Source organism: Trichosurus vulpecula, chromosome X, assembly GCF_011100635.1.
Source record: "Trichosurus vulpecula isolate mTriVul1 chromosome X, mTriVul1.pri, whole genome shotgun sequence".
Lineage (NCBI taxonomy): Eukaryota > Metazoa > Chordata > Mammalia > Diprotodontia > Phalangeridae > Trichosurus > Trichosurus vulpecula.
The window spans coordinates 39,608,501-39,630,990 of NC_050582.1; the positions used below are offsets into that span (position 1 = coordinate 39,608,501).

Genomic DNA, 22,490 nt, shown 5'->3' on the forward strand with positions numbered 1-22,490 from the left:
TGAATTTTCTTGTAATATACAGAAAGACTGATGATTTTTGTGGGCTTGTTAGATACTGTTTATCGTATTGAGGAAAGATTCATTTATTCCTCTGATTGCTAGGTTTTTAAAAAAAATTTAGAAAATGAGTTGCATTTTATGAGCCATATTTTCTGCATCTATTGATAAAAGCAATAAAAGTCAATAAAATAATATAAAAATAAAAATATAATAAAATTATAATACAATATGATTATATAAGATATATACTAAAATTATAAAAATAATTCAAAAATAAATTTAAAAATAAAATATATACTTTTTTTGGTTTTGTTCTTTTTTTTCCACCATGCAACTCCTTTATTTAATGTTTTTTAGTTTTCAACATTGATTTACACAAGATTTTGAGTTACAAACTTTCTCCCCATTTCTACCCTCCCGCCCACCCCAAGATGGCATATATTCTGATTGCCCCTTTCCCCAGTCTGCCCTCCCTTCTGTCACCCCACTGCCCCCCCCTTATCCTTTTTCCCCTTACTTTTTTGTAGGGTAAGATAGATTTCTATACCCCATTGCTTGTATATCTTATTTCCTAGTTGCATGTAAAAAACAACTTTTTTTTGAGCATTTGTTTTTAGAACTTTGAGTTCCAAATTTTCTCCCTTCTTCTGTCCCCACCCACCCTCCTTGAGAAGGCAAGCAATTCAACATAGACCACACATGTATCATTATGCAAAACACTTCCATAACAATCATGTTGTTAAGGACTATTTTCCTCCATCCTATCCTGTCCCCCTTTATTCAATTTTTCCCCCTTGACCCTGTCCCTTTCCAAAAGTGTTTGCTTTTGATTACCTCCTCCCCCAGTCTGCCCTCCCTTCTATCATCCCCCCTCTCTTATCCCCTTCCCCCCTACTTTCCTGTAGGGTAAGATACCCAACTGGATGGGTATGTTATTTCCTCCTTAAGTCAAGTCTGATGAGAGCAAGATTCACTCATTCCCTTTCACCTGCCACCTCTTCTCTTCCAATAGAACTGCTTTTTCTTGCCACTTTTATGTGAGATAATTTACCCCATTCTACCTCTCCTTTTTTTCCTTCTCCCAATATATTTCTCTCTCACCCCTTAATTGTATTTATTTATTTATTTATTTTTAGATATCATCTCTTCATATTCAACTCACCTGTGCCCTTTGTCTATGTATATGTATGTTCCCTTCAACTACCCTAATACTGAGAAAGGTTTCATGAGTTACAAATATCATCTTTCCATATAGGAATGTAAACAAAACAGTTCAACTTTAGTAAGTCCCTTATGATTTCTCTTTCCCATTTACCTTTTCATGCTTCTCTTGATTCTTGTATTTGAAAGTCAAATTTTCTATTCGGCTCTGGTGTTTTCTTCAAGAATGCTTGAAAGTCCTCTATTTTATTGAAAATCCATATTTTGTCCTGGAGTATTATACTCAGTTTTGCTGGATAGGTGATTCTTGGTTTTAATCCTAGCTCCTTTGACCTCCAGAATATCATATTCCAAGCCCTTCGATCCCTTAATGTAGAAGCTGCTAGATCTTGTGTTATCCTGATTGAGTTTCCACAATACTCAAATTGTTTCTTTCTGTCTGCTTGCAATATTTCACCTTGACCTGGGAACTCTGGAATTTGGCTATAATAGGAGTTTTCTTTTGGGATTTCTTTCAGGAGGTGATGGTAGATTCTTTCCATTTCTATTTATCTTCTAGTTCTAAGATATCAGGGCAGTTTTCCTTGATAATTTCTTGAAATGTGACGTATGGGCTCTTTTTTTGATCATGGCTTTCAGGTAGTCCAATAATTTTTAAATTATATCTCCTGGATCTATTTTCCAGGTCAGGGATTTTTCCAATGAGATATTTCATATTGTCTTCCATTTTTTCATTCCTTTGGTTCTGTTTTATAATATCTTGATTTCTCATAAAGTCATTTGCATCCACTTGCTCCAATCTAATTTTTAAGGTGGTATTTTCTTCAGTGGTCTTTTGGACCTCCTTTTCCATTTGGCTAATTCTGCCTTTCAAGGCATTCTTCTCCTCATTGGCTTTTTGGAGCTCTTTTGCCATTTGGGTTAGTCTATTTTTTAAGGTGTTATTTTCTTCAGTATTTTTTGGGGTCTCATTTAGCAAGGCTTTGACTTGTTTTTCATGATTTGCTTGCATCATTCTCATTTCTCTTCCCAATTTTTCCTTTACTTCTCCTACTCTCCTTTCCAAATCCTTTTTAAGCTCTTCCATGGCCTGAGACCAATTCATATTTTTCTTGGAGGCTTTTGATGTAGGTTCTTTGACTTTGTTGACTTCTTCTAGCTGTATGTTTTGATCTTCTTTGTCACCAAAAAAAGATTCAATAGTCTGAGTCTTTAGCTACTTGCTCATGTTCCCAGGCAACTACTTGACCCTTGAGGTTTTTGTCAGGGTATGACTGCCTTCAGAATGACAAGTGCTTTGTCCCAAGCTTCAGGGGTGTTGCGTTGCTCTTTTCAGAGCTACTTCTACACAGCAAGTTCTACCACACTAGTGCTCCTCCTCCCCCAAGAACTGTCAACCAGGACTGCAACCCAGATCCAAGCAGGGCAAAGCAAGAGAACCCTGCCTCTGCGCCAGCAAAGTGCTTCTTGCATTCCCGCTGTGATCCACAGCTTGATTCCTCCCACCGGGTGGACCTGGGGCTGGAAGGTCCTGTGGCCACCTCGGCCCACCTCCCCGGCCCCGGGGCTGGGGCCAACCTGCACTCCTCTCACCCTGATCCAGCAGTTTTCCCACTGACCTGCTGAGTTGTCTTTGGCATCTGTGGGTTGAGAAGTCTGGTAGCTGCCACAGCTCAGTGATTCAGGGCCCTACGGCCTGCTCTGCCTGATCTCTTCAGTACCTAGCGTGTCCTGGCATGGCCCACGCTGGGCTGTGCTCCTCTCCCAGCATGGTGCGATAGACCCTTCCCAGTGACCATCCAGGCGTTCTTGGGCTGGAGACTTGCTTCCCTTTGTTATTTCATGGGTTCTGTAGCTCTAGAATTTATTCAGAGCCATATTTTACAGGTGTTTGGAGGGATTTGGGGGTGAGCTTAAGCAAGTCCCTGCTTTCCAGCCACCATCTTGGCTCTGCCCCCTGGTTTTGTTCTTAATATCATGTATTACATGCAACCTGGCTTCCACCCAAGCCTGGGGCAGCTTGCAGGCTGCTGCATATATGGAGGGACACATAACTCCTGATTATTGGTTAAGGGAATGCTGAACATAGCACTATGTACCTGTGTAAGGGACTTACTGAGTTGCTTCCAGACAATCTTTGGAGAGATACAAGTGCCAAGATCTCCCTAGGGCCGCAAAATATGTAGAGGAAACTGGCAACCCTACATATCTGAACTTCTGCAGCTTGCAATCCAGAGGGGATTTCTTTTGGTTGAGGCCATTTTCTTTCACCTGCTTTGAAATGAGATATCATTTCCCACCCAGCTAAAAATCTCATTCACTTTTGTGTCCCCCAGAAGAACAACAATGGGGAAAATGAACACTGGGGGAAATGGTGGACCCGAGTTAGACGAAAGTGATGAAAGTAACCAAGAGGGACAGCCTCGGTGGCAGTGAATGAATTTTGTGGTTATTGGCTAGACATCACCTGGTGAGAATACACACATAGACACAGACACAGACACAGACACACACACACACACACTTTAACTGAGATGTGATAGGCAAGAGGAGCTATGCCTGCAAAGACTGAGCAGATAAGCATGGATCCTGAGAATGAAGATGAAATTGGAATGTGGTGATTAAGTCAGGACTTGGTACATGACCCTTATTCATCTGATGTTGTTGTAGCTATGCAGACAAAGAAACCACTGCCAACAATTCTTTTTTTGGAGGGGGAGGGGCAGGGCAATTGGGGTTAAGTGACTTGCCCAAGGTCACACAGCTAGTATATGTGTCAAGTGTCTGAGGCCAGATTTGAACTCAGGTCCTCCTGACCCCAGGGCCAGTGCTCTACTCACTGTGCCACCTAGCTGCCCCTGCTGCCAACAATTCTTGAAGTGAGACAGAACTTCTGACTTTAAGGGGTCAATCTACTCCAAAAGCCTTGGCTACATTGAGTTTGAGGCCCTCTTCTTGAGTGTCGGCCACAGAAGCAAACCAAAGGAATGGCACCACCAGTACAGAGTTAATCAGGTGAGAGATGAAACAGTGCACAAAACCATTTTTCTTGGAGAGGCAGAGAATCAAGGGAATGGAGAACATGAAGGCCTGACACAAGAACACCTCCATCCAGTAATCAGCAGAATAAAAGACCCATCATTTGTTCTAACCGTGAATCCAGGGGCCACGTACACATTGATTGTACTAGTGCCAGAAACACAGAGCTGGTCATATAAAAACTGTCTTCTTTTCCAGCTTTAGGAAACAGGCATGGAGGGAAGGAAGTCACTCTGCGCTCTGAAGACTTTGACTTCCTTCTCAATTCCGTATAGATCTCTTCCACCTAGATGCATAGGACTTCATAAAGAGGTGATGGCAAAAATTGAGAATATGGATTGCCTCTGACACTAACTAGCTATGTGACCTTGGGTGAATCACTTGACATTTCTTAGCCTCAGTTTCTTCACCTTTCGAATGAGGATAATAGCAGCATTTCTCTCACAGGATTGTTATGAGGTTCTAATGAGAAAATACTTATAAAGTGCTTTACCAACCTTAATGCTTTATATAAGTGCTAGGTAAAATAAAACAAAATAAATTAATAAATATGCAGAAGGAAATATGACTCTTGAATGGCAGACAGAGCGCTGAGCATATGAACATGGCTCTATGTACCTGTGTAAAGGACTTACTGCATAAGTAATTTACTGAGTTACTCCCAGACATTCTTGGAGAGAGATGGTCTCAAAATATGAGCACCACAACCTACCTAGAGCAGTAGATATGCAGAGGAAGCTGGCACCTCAGCATGTCTGGATTTCCAGAGCCTGTAATTCAGAGAAGACTCCCATTGGGCGAGACCATTCTCTTTTTTTCTAGTTTGAGCTGAAATATTTTCTTGCTCCCAAATGAAGAGGTCATTTATTTTTACGTATTTTCTAATCTGTATAATTTCTCCAGTTCAGTTTGCTTTTTACTTAGATAAATGGGTTTATTCGATATCCACTATTCGTGATAGTCTTTGGTGTAGTCAGCATTTGGAGGGAAGGAACTAAGCTGGTGAGCATAAACTAAGGGATATTCTCTCCCTTAAGAGCAACCAGGGATAATGCCTCTTTTGTCCTGACCTTCATAACCCTTAGACTATATAAAGTGTTGGACTTGGAAGTCAGGAAGACCTGAGTTCTAATCCTGTCTCAGACTCTAGCTGTGTGACCCTGGGCGTATCAGTTAACCTTTACCAGTCTTAGTTTCTTCACCTATAAAATGAGGATTATAAGAGTACTTCACAGAGCTGCTGTGAGATTAAAAAAAGACAGTATATGAAAAGTATTTTGCAAATCTTAAAGTGTAATATAAATGCTAGCTATTATTATTAATGTTCTGTTTGACTTGAGGCAGATAGATATAATTCTAGCCTGATGCCCATCTCAGACACAAGAGAAGAGGGTGTCTAGCCTCAGTGGTACCCTCTGACCATCTTGACCTTTCCCGCCAGCTAGAGTGATGGAGGTGTAGGCGCTACTCTTGGCTCTCCTCCTGGCAGAGGGGGACCAGACCTCGGATCATATCTATCCATGCTCCCCCAAGAGCCTTGTCTCTACATTTAGATGACTCGTGAGCAAGCCGAATTTTACATGTGGACACACCTAGCTCACATATGCTTATAGTTTTCCTAAAATTACTTTGCGTTTCTGGTATAAATATCATCTGCTAATACTTTATTCACTATTGTACATCAATATTCATTACCATATTTGAGTCATAGAAGGAGTTTGGGAAGGTGCCTTCTATCTCTATTTTTGCAAACATTTTGAGAGTTAGTTATTCTTTGAATATTTGATAGAAGTCTCTTGTAAATCCATCTGGACCTGGTTTTTTTTTTTCTTTGGGAATTCATTTTGTCTTTCTGAAATTGGGTTGTTTAAATTCTCTATTTCTTACTCTGTTAATTTGGGTATTTCATATTTTAAAAATATTCATCCATTTCATTTCAGTTTTCATATTTTTGTAAATATTCATTTAGGTTTTCAGTTTTGTTGGCATACAATCGGGTATAATATTTTAAACAATTGCCTTTATTTCTTCTTCATCACTTGTGAATTTCCATTTTTCATTCCGGATTTGGTAATTCGATGTTCCCCTTTCTTTTCTTTTCACTGTGGGGAGAGGAAGGCAAGAGAATGCACATTTAGATAACACCAACTATGTGCCAGGCACTGTGCTAAATGCTTTACAAATATTCTTTCATTTGATCCTCACAACAACCCTGGGAGGCAGGTGCTATTATATCTACAGTTGAAGAAACTGGCAGAGAGAGGTTAAGTGACTTGGCCAGGGTCACACAGCTAGGAAATGTCTGAGGTCATATTTGAACTCGGGTCTTCATGAGTCCAGGACCAGTGCTCTATCCACTGAACCATCTAGCTGCCTCATTAAATCATTAAATTAATGAAACCATTAATGAATGGTTTATTTAATTAATCTTTCAAAAAAAACCCCTCCATGTTTACTGTTAAGCACCAGTATGCTACATGAGAAGAGCCATGGACTTGGAATCAGAACATCTGAGTCTGCCTCCTGACTCAGTCATTTACTAGGTAGGTGACCATAGAAAAGTCACTCAGCCTTTATGAGACTATATTCTCCCATCTACAAATTACAAATGATAATAGTACAGGTCAGCAAGGTGGCACCATAGTGCCCAGAGCTCCAGGCCTGGAGTCAGGAAGACTCATCTTCTAAGTTCAAATCCAGCCTCAGACACTTACTAGCTGTGTGACCCTGGGCAGGTCACTTAACCCCGTTTGCCTCAGTTTCCTCATCTGTAAAATGTGCTGGAGAAGGAAATGGCAAACCACTCCAGTATCTCTGCCAAGAAAACCCTCACTGGGTTCATGGAGAGTTGGACATGACTGAATAATAAGAAACAACAACCTCACAGGGATTTTTTTTTTAAATTGAGGATGCTCTGTAAACCACTATTGTGTAAATAGCGTAAAGCACTATTGAGAGTTGTGTCAACACTAGTGTTAATTCTCTCAGATCCATGGACCTCGGTTCATTGGTTCCTTAAAGTTGATGAATGGTCTAATATTATTTGAGTGCCAAGAATATTTTGAAGTGGTGAGTGAGGATACCTGCATCCTCTTTTCAGTTCTGCCAGTTTTTTGTTGTGTGACTGAACTGTGCTTGCCTGAGCTTCAGCTGAACCATCTGAACGATTCGAGGTTTGGTTGGGGATTTTTTAGAATTTGAAAATAGTATTGATCCTGATAATGGTTGTAAAAATCTGATGAGATACCATATGCAAAAGTGGGGGATCGGCCTAGAGAGGCAAATACTCATTTCACAGGGGACAATCATTTGTTAAGGACAAAGTTATGCTTGTATGTTTATATGTTTATATTTAATATATGTTTATATATTACATGTATAATTGCTTGCTTTTAATGTGTGTGGGAGGAGCTGGAAGAAGATAATTTGGAACTCAACGTTTTAAAAAATAAATGTTAAAACCAAGTATTCTTAAGAAACCCAAAGTTATATTTGTTATACAAAGCATTAGTCTTATGAGGGATTTCAAAACCATATAGATGATTAAGGTTTATTTTTCAGAGCAGTAATTTTAAAGGAAAATATTGCTATTTTGACAACACAGTGTAGAGGGAGATGTACTGGCTTTGGAGGCAGTAGGTGCGGTTTGAATCTTAGCTGTCTTGCTTCCAATCTGTGTGACCTTGAGTAAGTCCCTTTACTTCTCTGGGCCTCAGTTTCCTCTCTCAAAAATGAAGGAGTTGGGCTGTGTCGTGGGGGCTATCCTCATTTCAATGTCAGTGTGGGCCTATTGCGCTATTGTGGGGACCTCTTTCTAAGGGTGATAGTCAACAAGCATTTAAAAAGGGCCTATTATGTGTGCCAGGCATTGGATGAAGCTCTGGGTTATAAACACAGGACGAGCCAGTTGCTGTCCTCAAGGAGCTTCCATTCTACTAGGGGAAAAGGCATTAACTAATTAGGTCCATACAAGATATAGACAGAGTAGAAGGAAGGTAATTCAAAGCAGAAAGCTCTCGGGTCGTTGAGGACTGGGAAAGGCTATGTATGTAGAGAGAAGGTGGGTTATAAGCTGAGTCTTGAAGGAAGCCAGGAAAATTAAGAGTGGGGAGGCAGACAAGAGCATTCTAGGCCATTCCAGGCATGGGGAACAGCCAGTGCAAAGGTAGGGAGGCTGGAGACTGAGGGTTCTGTTAGAGGAAACAGTAAGTGGGCTGGTGTAGCTGGATTACAATCCAATGTGTGGAGGGGAGCAGGGTATAAGAAGATTCACAGGTAGGAAGGGGCCAGGGTGTGAAGAGTTTTAACTGCCAAACAAAGAGCTTGATATTTGATCCTGGAGGTAATAGGGAGCCACTGGGGTGGGACATGGTCAGATACGGTCAGATTCAAGCTTTAGGAAGGGCCCTTTGGCAGCTGAGCAGGGGGAATGGGCATGAAGCAACACCAAGTAGGAGGCTCTGGCCATCGTCCAGGGAGCATGGGCCTAACCAGAATGCTGCTGCTGGTGTGAGTGGAGAGATTTCATTTGCCATCTTTCTCAGATGATAACAGCAACAGTTAGTGAGCAGTCGCTTCTAGCTTTTGGAAAGAGCAATGCTAAGGCATTCATTTCCCAAGCTATGAAAGACTGGCAATTTGGAGAAAGTCTACCATGGTGCCAATCTCATCCAATCCAATGCTGTCCAATAGACATTTATTAAATACTACCAAGGATCATGGGCTTCGAGCTAGAAGGGACCTTAGAAACCAGAGTTGAAGCCCTCCCCACTCCCACCCACCCTTCTTCAGAAGAGAGGACAGTGATGCAGAGAGAGGTCAAGTGACTTGCCTGGGGTCACACAGCTAGTAAATGTTTGAGGTAAGATTTGAACCCAGGGCTTCCTAAGACCCCATTCAGCTCTGACTCCTCTAATCTAATAGCAACAGATTTCATTTGGCTAGTGTTTTTAGGTTTGCAAAGTTCTTTTCTCCCAACCAGCCTGTGAGGTAGAGCTGGAAGACCCCCAATTTCCCAGCGTGTGGTATAGACTCCTGGCAAATGCTATTTTGTTTTCCAATTCTTCCTGTTTTTGTCATTATTTTCTTCAATCCCCTCAATCCCTTCTTTCCCCACCACCCCCAGACACACTTATTTTCAAAGCAACATGTTCTGGCCCATGTTACTGTGTCCAAGCTTTTGGCGTGAGTTTTGCAGCTGGATCGTGCAATGGGCATCGGATCCAGAAAGAAGTACGGAAGGATGCAAGTAAACAGGGTGGCAGATGTTCTCCTTCTCCTATTTCCCTCTTTGCCATGAACGAAAATGCCATCCTCCCTGCTTCTATGCCAGCCTTTCCACTTCTGGCTCCTCCTCCCCAGACCTCTTAAAGAGTCTCCTGAGAAGTCGCGGCACCCAACATCCTTGGGTGAGAACTTGTGGCTGGACGGCCGTTCCTGGGATACATTTCCTCCTTCCTTCTTGGAGCCCCACTGCCATTTCCACTGACTCCCCGAGAAAGCCCAGATCCGATCTGTTGGACATCCAAGCCAGTTGGCACCCATTTCCTGACAGAAGCCAGATTTGTTCACTGAGGCTAGACTATTGACAGCTTGTCCCCAGGCTGGCCCACTCAGTTTCTCATTTGCAAGGTTCCCTGCAGGGCTGGCTCACCTCTCTTTTCCAAGAGTCCCTACTTCCTTCTGTCCCCTCCCTCCCCAGCATCCTCTTCACTTCCTTCCCTTGCAGTCCTAGCTCCTTCAAGTGTTTGTCAGTATGAGCTTGTTTTTCAGTTGGGGGGTGGGGTGATGTGTGTTGAAAAATATAATCATGCTTGTCCCTGGTTCTGGCCCTTGCTCTTTCTAGCTTTGCATCACTGAGTGTGGTCTCTGTGGTTAGAAGATCCCACCTTTGGAGTGGACTTTCTGTTGTGGCCAGAGAAGAGTTGTCTCCACTGTTTGCTCAGCAAGCACCCGAAAAGAGAGCCCGGAAAAAAGGAAGACAGCACCCGATGCAATCACGGATGTGGGTAAGAACTTGCAGCTGCTTCGGGTGCACAGTCCTCGGCAATGAATCCCGAGGAACGCATCGTGACATGGCTCATCTCTTTGGGAGTTTTAAATTCCCCCAAGAAGACCATCTGTGATCCGGAGGAATTCTTAAAGGTGTCTCTGAAAAATGGGGTAGTGCTATGCAAACTGCTAAATCGTCTTCTTCCCGGAGCTGTGCAAAAGGTAACTGAAGTGGGCATGGGCTGCTTCTTTGGCCTACTTGGCTGCTTCCTCACCCAGGGCCCTCCACCTCCCGCTTTTGGTTCTGGGTCCTAGCTTTCCCCCAGGCCTGGAATGCCTTCCCAGCTCACCTCAGCCTCCTAGAATCCCTAGCTCTTCCTTCAAGGCTTAGCTCAACTGCCCTCTCCTCTATGAAGCCTTTCTTTAATTCCTTAGTTGCTCGTCCTTTGGTCTTCTTCCTCATTAGGTGGTGTATTTGCCTATCTGTTTACATGTTGGGTCACCCCCAGTAGAATGCAAGCTTCTTGTGGGTAAGGACTGTTTGTTATTTTTGCCTCTGTCTCCGTAGCACACAGCACAGTGCCTGGCACATAAAAGTAGCTGCTTAACGAATGTTTCTTGAACTTCAGACTGCCTAGCCTCACATAGCCTGGGAGTCGAATACCTTGGTATCTTTCCACTAGCTAGAAATGATTCCTCATCGTTCATGGCCGAGAAAGATGGGAAATGGCTTATGGGCCCCTGGTAACTGGCTCAGTAAGGTCATGCAAACATTGAGACAAGGATAACATCCACGAGAAAAGTATTCCCTGTGACAGCGAGTGAGAGGTTAATAGACCTCCCCACACACTAAGGACACAATTTAACCAGAATCTATGAAGTTGTAAGATGTTTAAATCTAGGGCTGGTGGCATAGCCGGAAGGAATGTGTCTATATTTCTTTAAAAGTTTACTTTTAGCAACAAGGAGAACTGAGCTAGGATGCGTGACTTCTGATAACAACTGAAACTAAATGGGTATTTTAAATGGAACACATGATTCGAGGAAGATTAAAATGTAGGCATAGTCCCCCTTTTAGATTAGCACAGTTAAAGTTTTTGACATTCCCCCTGAGGCTAGATCTTTACTTCAAATATAAAGGCAGTTTTCTAAAGGAGAACTCCAATATTTAGGGGGTGTGCCCAGATAAACTGAGGACTGGGGAACAGAGGTGGGGACTGAGTCTCACTTGGACTTAGGCTTCTACAGTCAGGTTGTAACAACTTTCTAGGCTGGAAAAATTATATATTAAAATACTGTGCAGGATGCATTTGGACCTGGGACTTGGGTCAAGTATCCAAGTGGGGTGCAATGGAAAGATTTCTCTTTGGAATCAGAGGTCCTGGGTTCAAATCTCAGCTTGGTCACTTATTGGCTGTGAGACCCTGGGAAAGTCATTTCATTTCCCTGGGCCTCAGTTTCCCCATCTGTAAAAGAAGGGGGTTGGCCTAGATGGCCTCTGAGGTCCTTTCCAGTTCTAGATCTGTGATCTACTGTGGGGCCTTAATGGGCCTCAATTTCCTCCTCTATTAAATGAAAGAGTTCCATTCAAGGACTTTCAAGGTCCCTTTCAGAGCTAGGATCCTATGTGTGACCTTGGACCAGTCTCTTTCCCTCCCCTCAGTTTCCTCTTCTGTCAAATGAGGGGATTGGACTAGATGGTCCCTGTGGTCCCATGAACCCTAAATCTCCGATAGAATGAAGGCTCCCATGAGATAGTAGAAAACGGCAAGGTGGAAAATGTGCTTTTCATACATTTGAAAACAAGAACAACACAGTTTAAAAAATCCAGACACATCTTAATACCTTGAGATGGGGATAGAGAATGAAGAAACATATGTAGTCCAAATAACTTTGGATTCAAAGTTGGGGGACCCATCAGCCTGGGGCCCTGTTCTGAGACTGATATTTGTTTGAAACAAAAGACCGTTTAGATTTTTACATCATTTCCTTCAGTGGTTATTTCTCTTCCTGGTTTGACAGCTGCCTTCCCCTTTGCCTTAAAAAAAAAACCCAAAAAGCAAACCAAAACCAAAAACCCTACCTAGTTCTCATAAAACATGAGGCATTCTGGGCCTGCTTGGGAAATCCAACTCACAGAGGTTCTCTTGATCATTTCTTTAGTACCATCAGGAGCCCCAAACGGAAGCTGACTGCATCAGTAACATTAAGGACTTCCTCAAAGGATGTGCAGGCCTTCAGGTGGAGGTAAGTCTCATGCAACCTCGGTATAGGCATCATTGGTGCTTTTGGTTTTGTTTTGGCTTTTCTCTGCTAATTTGGTATCGGAGTAAAGAGGAAATCTCACTTGCTCGGTTTCCCCAGCAGCCACTGCAAGGTTGAAGATTAGTCCCTTTTTCTTCACCCTACCCGAGAACTTGATGGTCACTTTGGTGGGACGCTGTCTTTCCCCCAAAACTGCTGGAAAAGGCAACAGTAGCCACAACAAAATGATTGTCTTTCGAAGTCCAGCATGAATGTTTTAAGAGCAAATTCAATAGGAACTGATGTGCTTTATAGCTACTTTTCTCAATCTCAGGAAACTCGAGGTGTCCAACTCAAACAGGAACTGAGTGCCATTAATCTGTACATAAGGATCCCTGTGGGCTTCATATTGACCTAGTTTTAAAATGTAATACTATCTATGTTTTATTGTACTTTTATTTCATTTGTTGGATTTTTCCCAATTCCATTTTAATCTGATTTGGGCTACACTCAGGAGCACTGTGAGCCTCATGCCCTCTGGCCGGTGTTTGACACCTCTGATTTAGACTACAAAGATGGGGCCATTGTCTCTAGCAGGCCACAGCTGTAAACCATACTCCTTTGGGCTTCAGTTTGCCCTTCTATGAAATGAGGGGGCTGGGCTGGATCCTGCATTCCCAACCTGGGCATGCGTACTGCCAGGGGGTTTGAAAAGCTTGGCAAAAAGGTAATTTTTCTTGATGATAATTTATCTCTTCAGTTTCTAGAATTTATTTCACATTTTATACTGAGTAGGAGGTGTGGGAAGGTTTCCTGAAAGTCAAGGGGTATGGAGACCAGAAAAGGCTGGAAGCCTCTGGCCTAGATTATCTTTTCCACGGTCTCTGAGCTCTGTGATACTAAGATTTAGAAGCCCTGAAAACAGAGGGAAGGCCCTGGCATCCTACAGCCTTCCCCATTAGCACATGAGGTTGATCAGATGAATAGAGCGATGCCTTGGCTGCAGAAAGTCTGGCCCTTTAGTGGAGGTTACATGACCGGGAATCTCAGTAGTAGGAGAAAAGAAGATGGGCTGGCATACAACCTCAAAGGGAGACAAATCTTGCTGGACTCAAAACATTGCCTCTGACCCACTCTGAATGGAAGGTGCCTTTGGAATGCAATAGGATTCCCATTGGGGGACCTTCTAAAGAACGAAAAGCATTAGAGAGGAAGGCAGATTTTGTCTGCTTATCCTGGCACATCTATATCCCCCATTCTAGTTTCTTGAAGCCTCAAGATCAAGGGATTCCAAGCCCTGAATGTTTAACCATGCCCTTCTACTCAATTCTATCCACAGCTGTATGCTCACTTCCCTTATGAAACTATTTGGTCTGTGTCTGTTTCCCCACTGTCCATTTTGATGGATGTGTGTGTAGATGTGTGTATGTATGCATGGGTTTTCTAGTTGAGGTGGTTTGAAAATTAAGGACCTCAATATGGTGCACCAGAATTTGATGTGGTATTTTCCCCTTGAAATCAAACGCAAACAGCTTATTTACTTGGCATTATGTAGGGATGAACCATTCTCTATGAATTTCCCAGATAGTCAAAATTTGAGAGCCAAAATTTTTGCCAACCATTTGAATGAAAACCTTTCTGAGATATATTTATAATATGTTTCCTTTCCTTCTTAAACAGATGATCTAACCTTTTCTTGATGGCTCAGGATCATCATGTACCCCCATTATTATATTATTACAATGAGGTTCTCAGTGTCATGGGTTCTTTACCCCTGCACTAAATGGCCCCAAATTGTTATACGTTGTACCTTGTATAATTTCAGTTCTATTTTATAACCCTATGTTAATTATAAATTATAAGAGAGGACATAGAGCTGGCCTGGAAGCCAAGAAGACCTGGGTTCAAGTCCCACCTTTGACGCATATTGGCTGGGTGGCCTTGGCAAGTAGCTTAACCTTTTAGTGGCCCAGACAACTCTCTAAGATTCTAAATTTCAGAAAAGGTGCTGACCTGCATTGGAAGAGGGACTTTCCTCACCTGGGAGTTCCTTATACCAGTGAAACCACAGGCCTTGTTTCTGTTCCTGTTCACCCTATCCTAATCCCTCACTGTCAACTGTCATTTTTTTGCTGCTGTCAAGGTCTGTTTCTAGCCATTCTCCCTCCATCTGCTTTGAGATGGAAAATCTAACCACCGAGCTTTTTCAAATTCTGTCTAAAATAAAAGTTAATAGGTTCTGAGTGAGGGTCTGGGGTACCCTCCTCTGAGTCTTTAGTTTGGACTTTGTGCCATCTGTTTTGGTGGCTGAGACATCTTTTTTTGCCTACTTCCTGTTCTCAGCTCTGTTTTTTACAGTTGAGGTTGATGGATAAGTGACCTCTAGACAACTGAAGCCTTGTATTGTACAGTACTCATTTTCAGCCAATGGGGATCACAGGGCTGTACTGAGAGAGGGGAAAAAAGCAGCCTGGAATATATGAGAGAATCATAGGGATTTGGGTTTGAAGGGATCTTATGTTGTAAATAGGCCTCCCTTCTTTACTCATAGAACCAAGAAGGCAGGGAAGGCCCTCAGCCCCCAAGAGTACCCCATCAGTAGGACCCATAGACAGCATCTGCTTTTAAGGGGCTCAAAGCAAAAATGAATGTGTCTGATCCGATTACCATTTAGGCTTCAGGGAGTGAGTGTGTGTGTGTGTGGGGGGGTGTTGGGAGGAGCACTCATATAATTTCCTCTCCCAGTAAGGCAGGAGGCCATGGTTCCTAAATGCTTAGCAGCCGTTGTCTCCTCAGCTGCTCCCACAGTCCCCAATGTGGAGCAGGTAGGAATGAAGACAGACTAACTTACGAAAAAACCTCAGGAAACATAACTTTTTACAATGGCCAGTGTGTTTTGTGAAAAGGAGTAATTAATAATAATGTTAATAACCTCCATTGGTTTTGCAATCCAGGGTTTACAGAGCACTGCCCCCACAGTAACCCTGAAAATTGGGCAATACAAGTATCCAGATCCACAGCTGCCAGAGAAGGAAACTGAGGCAGAGAGAGGGGAAAGTGCCTCCCACATGATCATACAAGTGCTGTCAAAGGCCAGGATTCAGACCTTGGTCTCCTGTGTAGAAGCCCAGAATTCTTTCTATAAGTCAGAGATGCAGCCTAGAAAGGACTTCAGAGGCCACCTTGTCCAATCCCCTCATTTTACAGAGGAGTAAACTGAGGCACAAGAAGGGGGCAGTGACTTTGGGTTGTAGGATCGTAGGACAATAGAATTTGAGCTGAAAGGGACTTCAGAGGTGATCTGGAACCAGCCTCTTATTTTTACTGAGGCTGAGGGAAGGGAAGTGACTTACTCAAAGTCACATGTAGAACTGGTCTAGAGTTTGAAGGCACCTCAGAGGCCAGCTAGTGTAACTCCCTCTCTTTTCTTTTTTTAAACTCCCTCTCTTTTCCACATGAGGACATAAAGGGCCAGGGAGGTGAAACTTGTCCTGGGTCACTGGGGGAAGGATCAGAGCTAGGCCCTCTGATTTCTAAGACCTGTGCCCTTCCTAGCACACACTGTGCTTTCTGCCCCTGGCAGAGCCTTCTTCCAAAGCTGGAGGCCTCCCTGGGGACATTCCATCTGCCCAGTTTCTACCCCAGTCTTCCCGCATGCCCACCCCTAAACCAGAACCAATTTGCCAACTTTAGGGATGGCTCTTTATGGAAATAGTGTAAAAGCCTACTTGGAAACAGTCAAGCCCCACTTTGCCAGTTAAAACAGGGTCCATAGGTCTAGGTTGGGAATTACACATATCAGTAAACAAGCATTTATTATTTATTAAGAACTTAATGTTTTTACCTTCATGATTAATACTGTTGACTCCTTAAGTCTAGCTAGTAATCATAAGGATACTGTGTCTAAGAAAACTCAGTTTGAAATCCACCATCTTCTACAAAGAAAAATGCACAAAGGAAAAAAAAACTTTCTGCTTTGCTATATAGCAGGAACTTTGGTAGGTGCTGGGGATAAAAAGAAAGGTAACAACACACTTGGCCCTCAGGAAGCTTATATTCGAAGGCGAGAGCCAATATAGAAATCGCTGTATGCCGAGCGGTTGGAAAGGAATCTCAGTACGGAAAGCACTAGCAGCTGGGAAGGGGGTGGGGAGTGGACGACCACAAGGCAGTTTCCGGGCCCTGGCTGCTTACTGTTCCTTCCTCCATTCCCCATTTCCTGAAAGAGTGTAGGAAAGGGATATTGCCCTGTAGGATATTTACTTCCATTTCGTGCCAATAGAAACACTAGAGGATCTATCTTAGCGTCTCTTTCTCTTCCTTTTCTTTACGTCTCATGTCCCTAATGGATTTTTAAAAATTGATGCTCTTAAAAAAATCATTTTCCAGCATTCCCTCCCCCTCACCCCATCCCAGCAGAATCCGCCCTAGCAACAAAGGACAGTTAAGCAAAACAAATCCTAATGGAATTTCCATAAGTAACAATAAGTGTTCAGGAGGACGTCTATTATCGCGTTCATTGGCTTAATGCTCTCAATTTTCGCGTTTTCTAATTTATGAATATGAAGCCTTGCAAATATTCCCAGTTTCGCTAATCACTAGAGTTAGCCACTTCTTCCTCGCGGCCCGGCCTGGGACCCCTCAGGATTGCTCATAGTCATAGATCCCCCTGGGTGAAGAGGACAAGAGGCTAGGGAAAAGAAAGCAAACCCAATCCAATGCATTGCAACAAGCATTTATTAAGCGCCTACTGTATGCTAAGCATTGAGCTGGGGTTTCATGGACAAAAACTGGACTAGTTTCGGCTCTGAATGATCCTCAGCTCCCCGTATTTTGTGATCCCTCCCCCCTCCCCCCCAATAACTCTGCCGAGGCTGAAGCCGTCGGGTCTCCGGGAGCCTACGGTGGGGATCAGGGTGCTTAATTGAAATAGTGGGCTCCACGGGCTGCCAAGCTGTCAGCTAGGCTTCGATTCTAGGGTTGATCTTCTGAGGGGGTCCAGCCAAGGTAAGGAGGCTGGGGGCTCTCTCTGTTGGGCAGCAGCAGCATGCGCAGTATGGGGAAGGCATTGCTGCTGCTGCCGCCACCACGGCTGCTGCTGCTACCCGGGCCGAAGCTGCTGCCCCGGTCGGCGTGGCTGCAGCAGGCGCCGTAGTAGCTACTGCTGCTGCTGCTGCTGCTGCTGCTGCCGCCGCCACCGAAGTTGCCGCTGCTGCTGCTACCGTCGTAGCCACCGAAGTTGTTGCTGCTGCTACCGTCGAAGCCACCGAAGCTGCTGCTGCTGCTGCCCCCACTGCCGAAACTTCTGCCGCTGCCCCAGTCGCCGAAACTTCTGCTGCTGCTGCCAAGGCTGCTGCTGCTACTGCCAAGGCTGCTGCTGCTGCTGCCACCGAAGCTGCTGCTGCTGCTGCCGCTGCTGCTGCCGCCGAAGGGGCTGTTTCCAAGGTTGCTGCTGCTGCCGCCGAAGCTGCTGCTGCTGCTGCCTCTGCCGCCGCCGCCGCCGCCGCCGAAGCTGCTGCTGCTGCTCTGCCCTGCGCCGCTGTCACTTCCAGTTCCTACTCCTCCGATCCAGGTCCGGGTCATCGCTTCCCCGCCGCCGCTGCCGCTCCTGCTGCCGCCGCCGCCGCCGCCGCCGTCAGGGTCCCAGCCGGCAGCAGCCCACTTGCTCGGCTCGGGCTCGGGCCGTTGCGGGCCCCCTGCCCCTGCCCCAGCCCCTGCCGCCACCGCCGCCGCCGCGGGGAGGGGGCAAACGCTGGCGCTTTTCGAGAGCTGGGCAAGGACAAGTTGCAGACTGCGGCTGGTCGCCTCGCCTCCTCGGCCGGGCTGGGCCCCCCGCGCCACCCCTGCGTGGCCGCGCTCCAGCCGCTGGGCTGCGCGCTGTACCGCGGGAGCGGAGCCGGGGCTGGGGCCGGGGTGCAGGCGAGGCCGCCGCCGGCGCCCCCCCGCCCCGCAGCCCGCGCGCTTTCCGCGGCCGCTGCGCGGCGCCTCGTGCGCCGCTGCCTCCGCCGCCGCGACCGCCGCCGCTAGGGCTAGGGCAGCGGGGCCGTCTCCGCAGCCCCGCGGACTTTGCGGCGCTGTCGGAAGTTGCGGGCGGTTTTTTCTTCTCTCTCCTCCCATTTGGGGCGGTTGGCTTGCCGGGGTCTGGGGAGGACTGCAATAATTCCTTTCGCTCGGCTGCGGCGGAAGGAGACCGGGGGGTCCGCTGGGGCTGCCGAGGTCTCCTTCGGGCCAAGAGTCTGAGGGGCTGGGGCGCGGGGTCGCAGCCAGGCTGAGCTCCACTTGGCCGCCCGGGGCGAGCGCTCTCTGCTCGGAGCCTTGGCACCGGCTCGTGCTGGCCAGGCTTACCCTGTGACTGGGGGGCCGGGGCTCGGAGGTGGCAGCGGCTGGAGTGCGGGGGGACCGACCGGCCGGCCGGCCGGACGCGGGCGCACGGGACCCAGGCGGCTCGGCTCAGCTCCGGAGCAGGGGGGCTCGGGGGGTGCTGGAAGTAGGGGCCCTCAGCGTCCGAGTGGCCCGAGCATCCCTCGAGAGCTTCTCTTTGGCTTGGCGACCAGCTGATTTGTGGCCCCGCTCGGCCAGTCCGCCGAGGGCAGGCGCTCCTAGAGATTGCGATCAGGGGCAGTGGAGGGAGGAGCTAAACTCGGGACTAAGTCTGGCCGCAGAAAGTATCTTCATTTGACTCCTCTCCAGGGCGAGATCGCAACATTGTAGCACTCCCTGAACCAAAGCCCGGGAAGGACCTTTCGGCACCCAGTCTGCCCCAGGTACGTAGTGGACCCGAGAGGCCGCACTCGGCCGTCAGCCCACCTGCCCGCGATGGGTGCGTGCGCCCCGCCGGTGAATCCCGTCTTTGCCCTGGCCTCGGGGCTTACTTCCAGGTGCTCCTTCCCGAGCCCCTTAGGATCCCAACAGGTTCTCCGAGCTATCCCGTCTGGCCTCCCCAGTACAGCGTCCTGAAGAGGCTCCCGGCCATCTCGGGGAACCAACTTTTTTTGGGGGGGGCTGTGGGTGGATGGGAGGCACCCTTTGTAATGTCTTCTTGGGAGGAGAAACTCCGGAGTAGTGGGATGTTTATCAGTACACACGACTCTGCATATCTAAGTGGCCTTGAGATTCCCTTGCCTTCCCCCATCAATCTTTTTAGTGGACCAGCGTCGAAGCTTGGTTTTGTGAAGAGTCCAAAACAAAAACAGACAACCTCAAACCCCTTTAGTCACAATGTCAGGGGCCAAATTGCCTTTCTCACTTGGGTTTTCCTGGAAATGGAGTTACTGGCTCGCCAGGCACAGATTTCTAATTTTGACATCCACCGAGGCCCCAAGTTGGCCCAAGAAAATGATGCAATGTTGTCTGGGGGTTGATGGCAAAGAGCACCCCTGAAAGCAGTGGAGGACCCAATCCCGCCCCTTGCTTTTCAGTTGTGACATTTGCCCCGGAGAAATATCTTAAAACAAAGTACTGTGCTACCCACCAGGCACTGCTGCAGCCCTTTCTTACATAAGTCCTTGTACTCACTCCCTCAGCGAGTTTCCTTGAACAGTTAGGACGACTGGGAAGGAGGCTTGCCCTCAGCCTGTGATGGTGGGGGCTAAAGCCTCCCTTTGTCACTGAAGGACATTCCATTCGTGACCATCCCCTGGATTTGGATCACACTCTCATCTTATCAGAGTGCTTCCTGCTTTGTTGGTAGTTAACTTTATATTTTATCTTTTTTTTCCTTTTCTTTTTTTTTGAGAACTTTATATTTTATCTTATTTTATTATGTTGAACCACCATCGAGTATGTAGGCCAGGCAGTAGTGCCTTTGAAAAGGGATTAGCCTCGGTCTGCTTGACCTCAGAGGGCAGAACTGGGATCAGTGGGTGAAAATTACCTAGAAGCTGATTTGAACTGTACATAAGGAAAAAGAACCCAACAACTTTCTTAACAATGAGAGATGATCCAGAGTGGAACGGGTTGTTTGGGAGGGAGGGGTGGAGTTGATGGGAATAATGCTGGCTAGCATTTCTATAGTATTTTAAGGATTTCGAAGTGCTCGACAAATATGGTTTCACTTTGTCCTCAAAACAACACTTACCCCCATTTTCCGGATGAGGAAACCAAGGCCAACAGCAGTGAAGTGACTTGTTCGGGGGTCATACAAGCTAGTAAGCTTTGAACTCTGGTGTTCAGACAACAAGCAGGCTGTTCCAAAGTGGAATGCGCTGTCTTGATTCCTGCTCGATGCAGGTCATGAGGCCAAGGTTGAATGACCGCTTTGCTGTATGGGATTGTTTTTGTTCTTGTGAAGGTTGGATCAGGTGGCTGCTGAGGTCCCTTGCCATTCAGAGATTCTATGATTCTCCAGTTTACATATGGGGAAACTGACAAAGGCTTAGTGACCTGCCCAAGGTCACACAGCTAGCTACGGGTAGAGTTAGGATTCAAACCCTGGTCTCCCAGTGTCCCTGGCCAGGGTACCTTTCACTAGACCGGGGTTTCTTAAACTTTTGCCACTCGAGACTCCTTCGGCGCTTCTTAAACTGAGGGTCATGACCCCATATGGCTGCACTAGACCACATTTATGGTATTTAGTCCCGGGATATTGGTTTGGGTGAGTTGTGGCTTTTCCACAACAATTTTTTCCCTCTGGCAGAGAGGCCAGGAGGGATGAATGATAAAGGAAGTTGGGTTTAATTTGCTAATTTCATTTACTCATGTTATTCCTCCCTTTCCCTTCTCTTGGGGGTGACTGAGATCTGAAGAGTCCAAGGAGGCCAACTCTCCATTTGAGATGGTTAACTCAAGTACGATATAACTAACTACTGAGAACCTCCAGGGGGTGAAATTGGAGAATCAGCAGGGTCTTTTTCACTTTTAGCCAGATACTTGTTCATCCGTGTGCTTAAATCAGGGGTGGGGAACCTTTGGCCATGAGGCCATGAGGTCCTCAAGTGTGGCCCTTTGATGAAATCCATTCTGTGAAGTTTGGACTCAGTCAAAGGGCTGAACTTGAGGACCTAGAGGGCCACTTGTGGCCTCATGGCCAAAGGTTCCCTGCCCCTGGTTAAATACTTTGGTCAAAGGCTCTGTACTTCACTTATTGGTCTCTCAACTCTCAGTGGCCTTCACTGTTTCACATCCTAGGTGAAAGTCCATACACTAAAGCTCCTGCAGTTCCCTAGCTGAGGAGGGCTCCCCAGGTATTTCACTCAGAGCTTATTTACTTTTATTTTATGCAAAATTCTAACAAGCTTGGTGAGCTGGTTTCTAAGCTTTGTGGCAAATCACAAGCAAATTGTTTTTTTTGGAGGAAGCTGGTAGGGGATCAAGCCACTTGGGCAAAGACTGTCAGAGGCAGCTACACTTTAGTAGAGCAAAGATTTGACTGATGAAGAAGAAATGGAAAACTAGAAAAAGCAGACATGAGAACTCAGAAAGCACAGCAATATGGGGCCATTTGGCATAAGGACAAACAGTCCTGTGTGCCTTAGTGACCCCTGGATGGGGGTGCCATGTATTATGGCCCAGTACAGTAATTAATATAATGATGATACCGAGAGGCTGCTGGTCCTAGTAAAGCCAAGAAGACCCACATTTCATTCATGCCATGAAATGGTGGTAGTGGGCAAGTCACTTAACCTCTTGGTGGTGCCTCAGTTGCAGAATAGTTGCCAATCTATGTATAATTCCTTACATCAATGAAATTACAAGTCTGACCCCCCCCTCCATTATGATGATATTGCTAAGCCATCAGCTAAAGGTTAAATTATGCTCCTTCTGTATAATCTGCTTAAGAGGGCAGGGAAGTATGGCTATGTTAAAAAAAAGCATGTTTCTCACATGCTTCCTATGTGCCAGGCACTGTGCTAAGTTCTGAGGATACAGACCTAGGCAAGGAAGACAGACCCTCCTGCAGCTTACGTTCCAATAAGGGAAGACACCCTACAGAAGGGAACAGTAGCCAAGAGTGTTTTGGCCAGTAATTGGAGTCACGGGGCTTATGTCAATCATAAGCCCTTTCTAGAAATGGCAGTGCAGATTTTGTTATTGTTTTCAGAGTCTGGGGCCTGATT

At 45.9% G+C, this 22,490-nt stretch overlaps 1 protein-coding gene across 6 annotated transcripts in view; it reads left to right on the forward strand.

Moving 5' to 3' along the window:
* The first annotated feature begins 9,924 nt into the window (after positions 1 to 9,924).
* The window catches only part of ARHGEF6 (Rac/Cdc42 guanine nucleotide exchange factor 6), a 116,719-nt gene continuing 104,153 nt past the window's right edge, over positions 9,925 to 22,490 (forward strand). For 5 of the 6 annotated variants that reach the window (XM_036739974.1, XM_036739975.1, XM_036739978.1 and 2 more), the window contains exons 1-2: positions 9,925 to 10,413; positions 12,355 to 12,438. In XM_036739974.1, the coding sequence (XP_036595869.1) occupies positions 10,249 to 10,413; positions 12,355 to 12,438 (249 nt within the window). In that variant the 5' untranslated portion in view covers positions 9,925 to 10,248. Of the gene's footprint in view, positions 10,414 to 12,354; positions 12,439 to 19,088; positions 19,200 to 22,490 lie in introns of those variants that run through there. The other variant, XM_036739980.1, reaches the window with a different exon arrangement.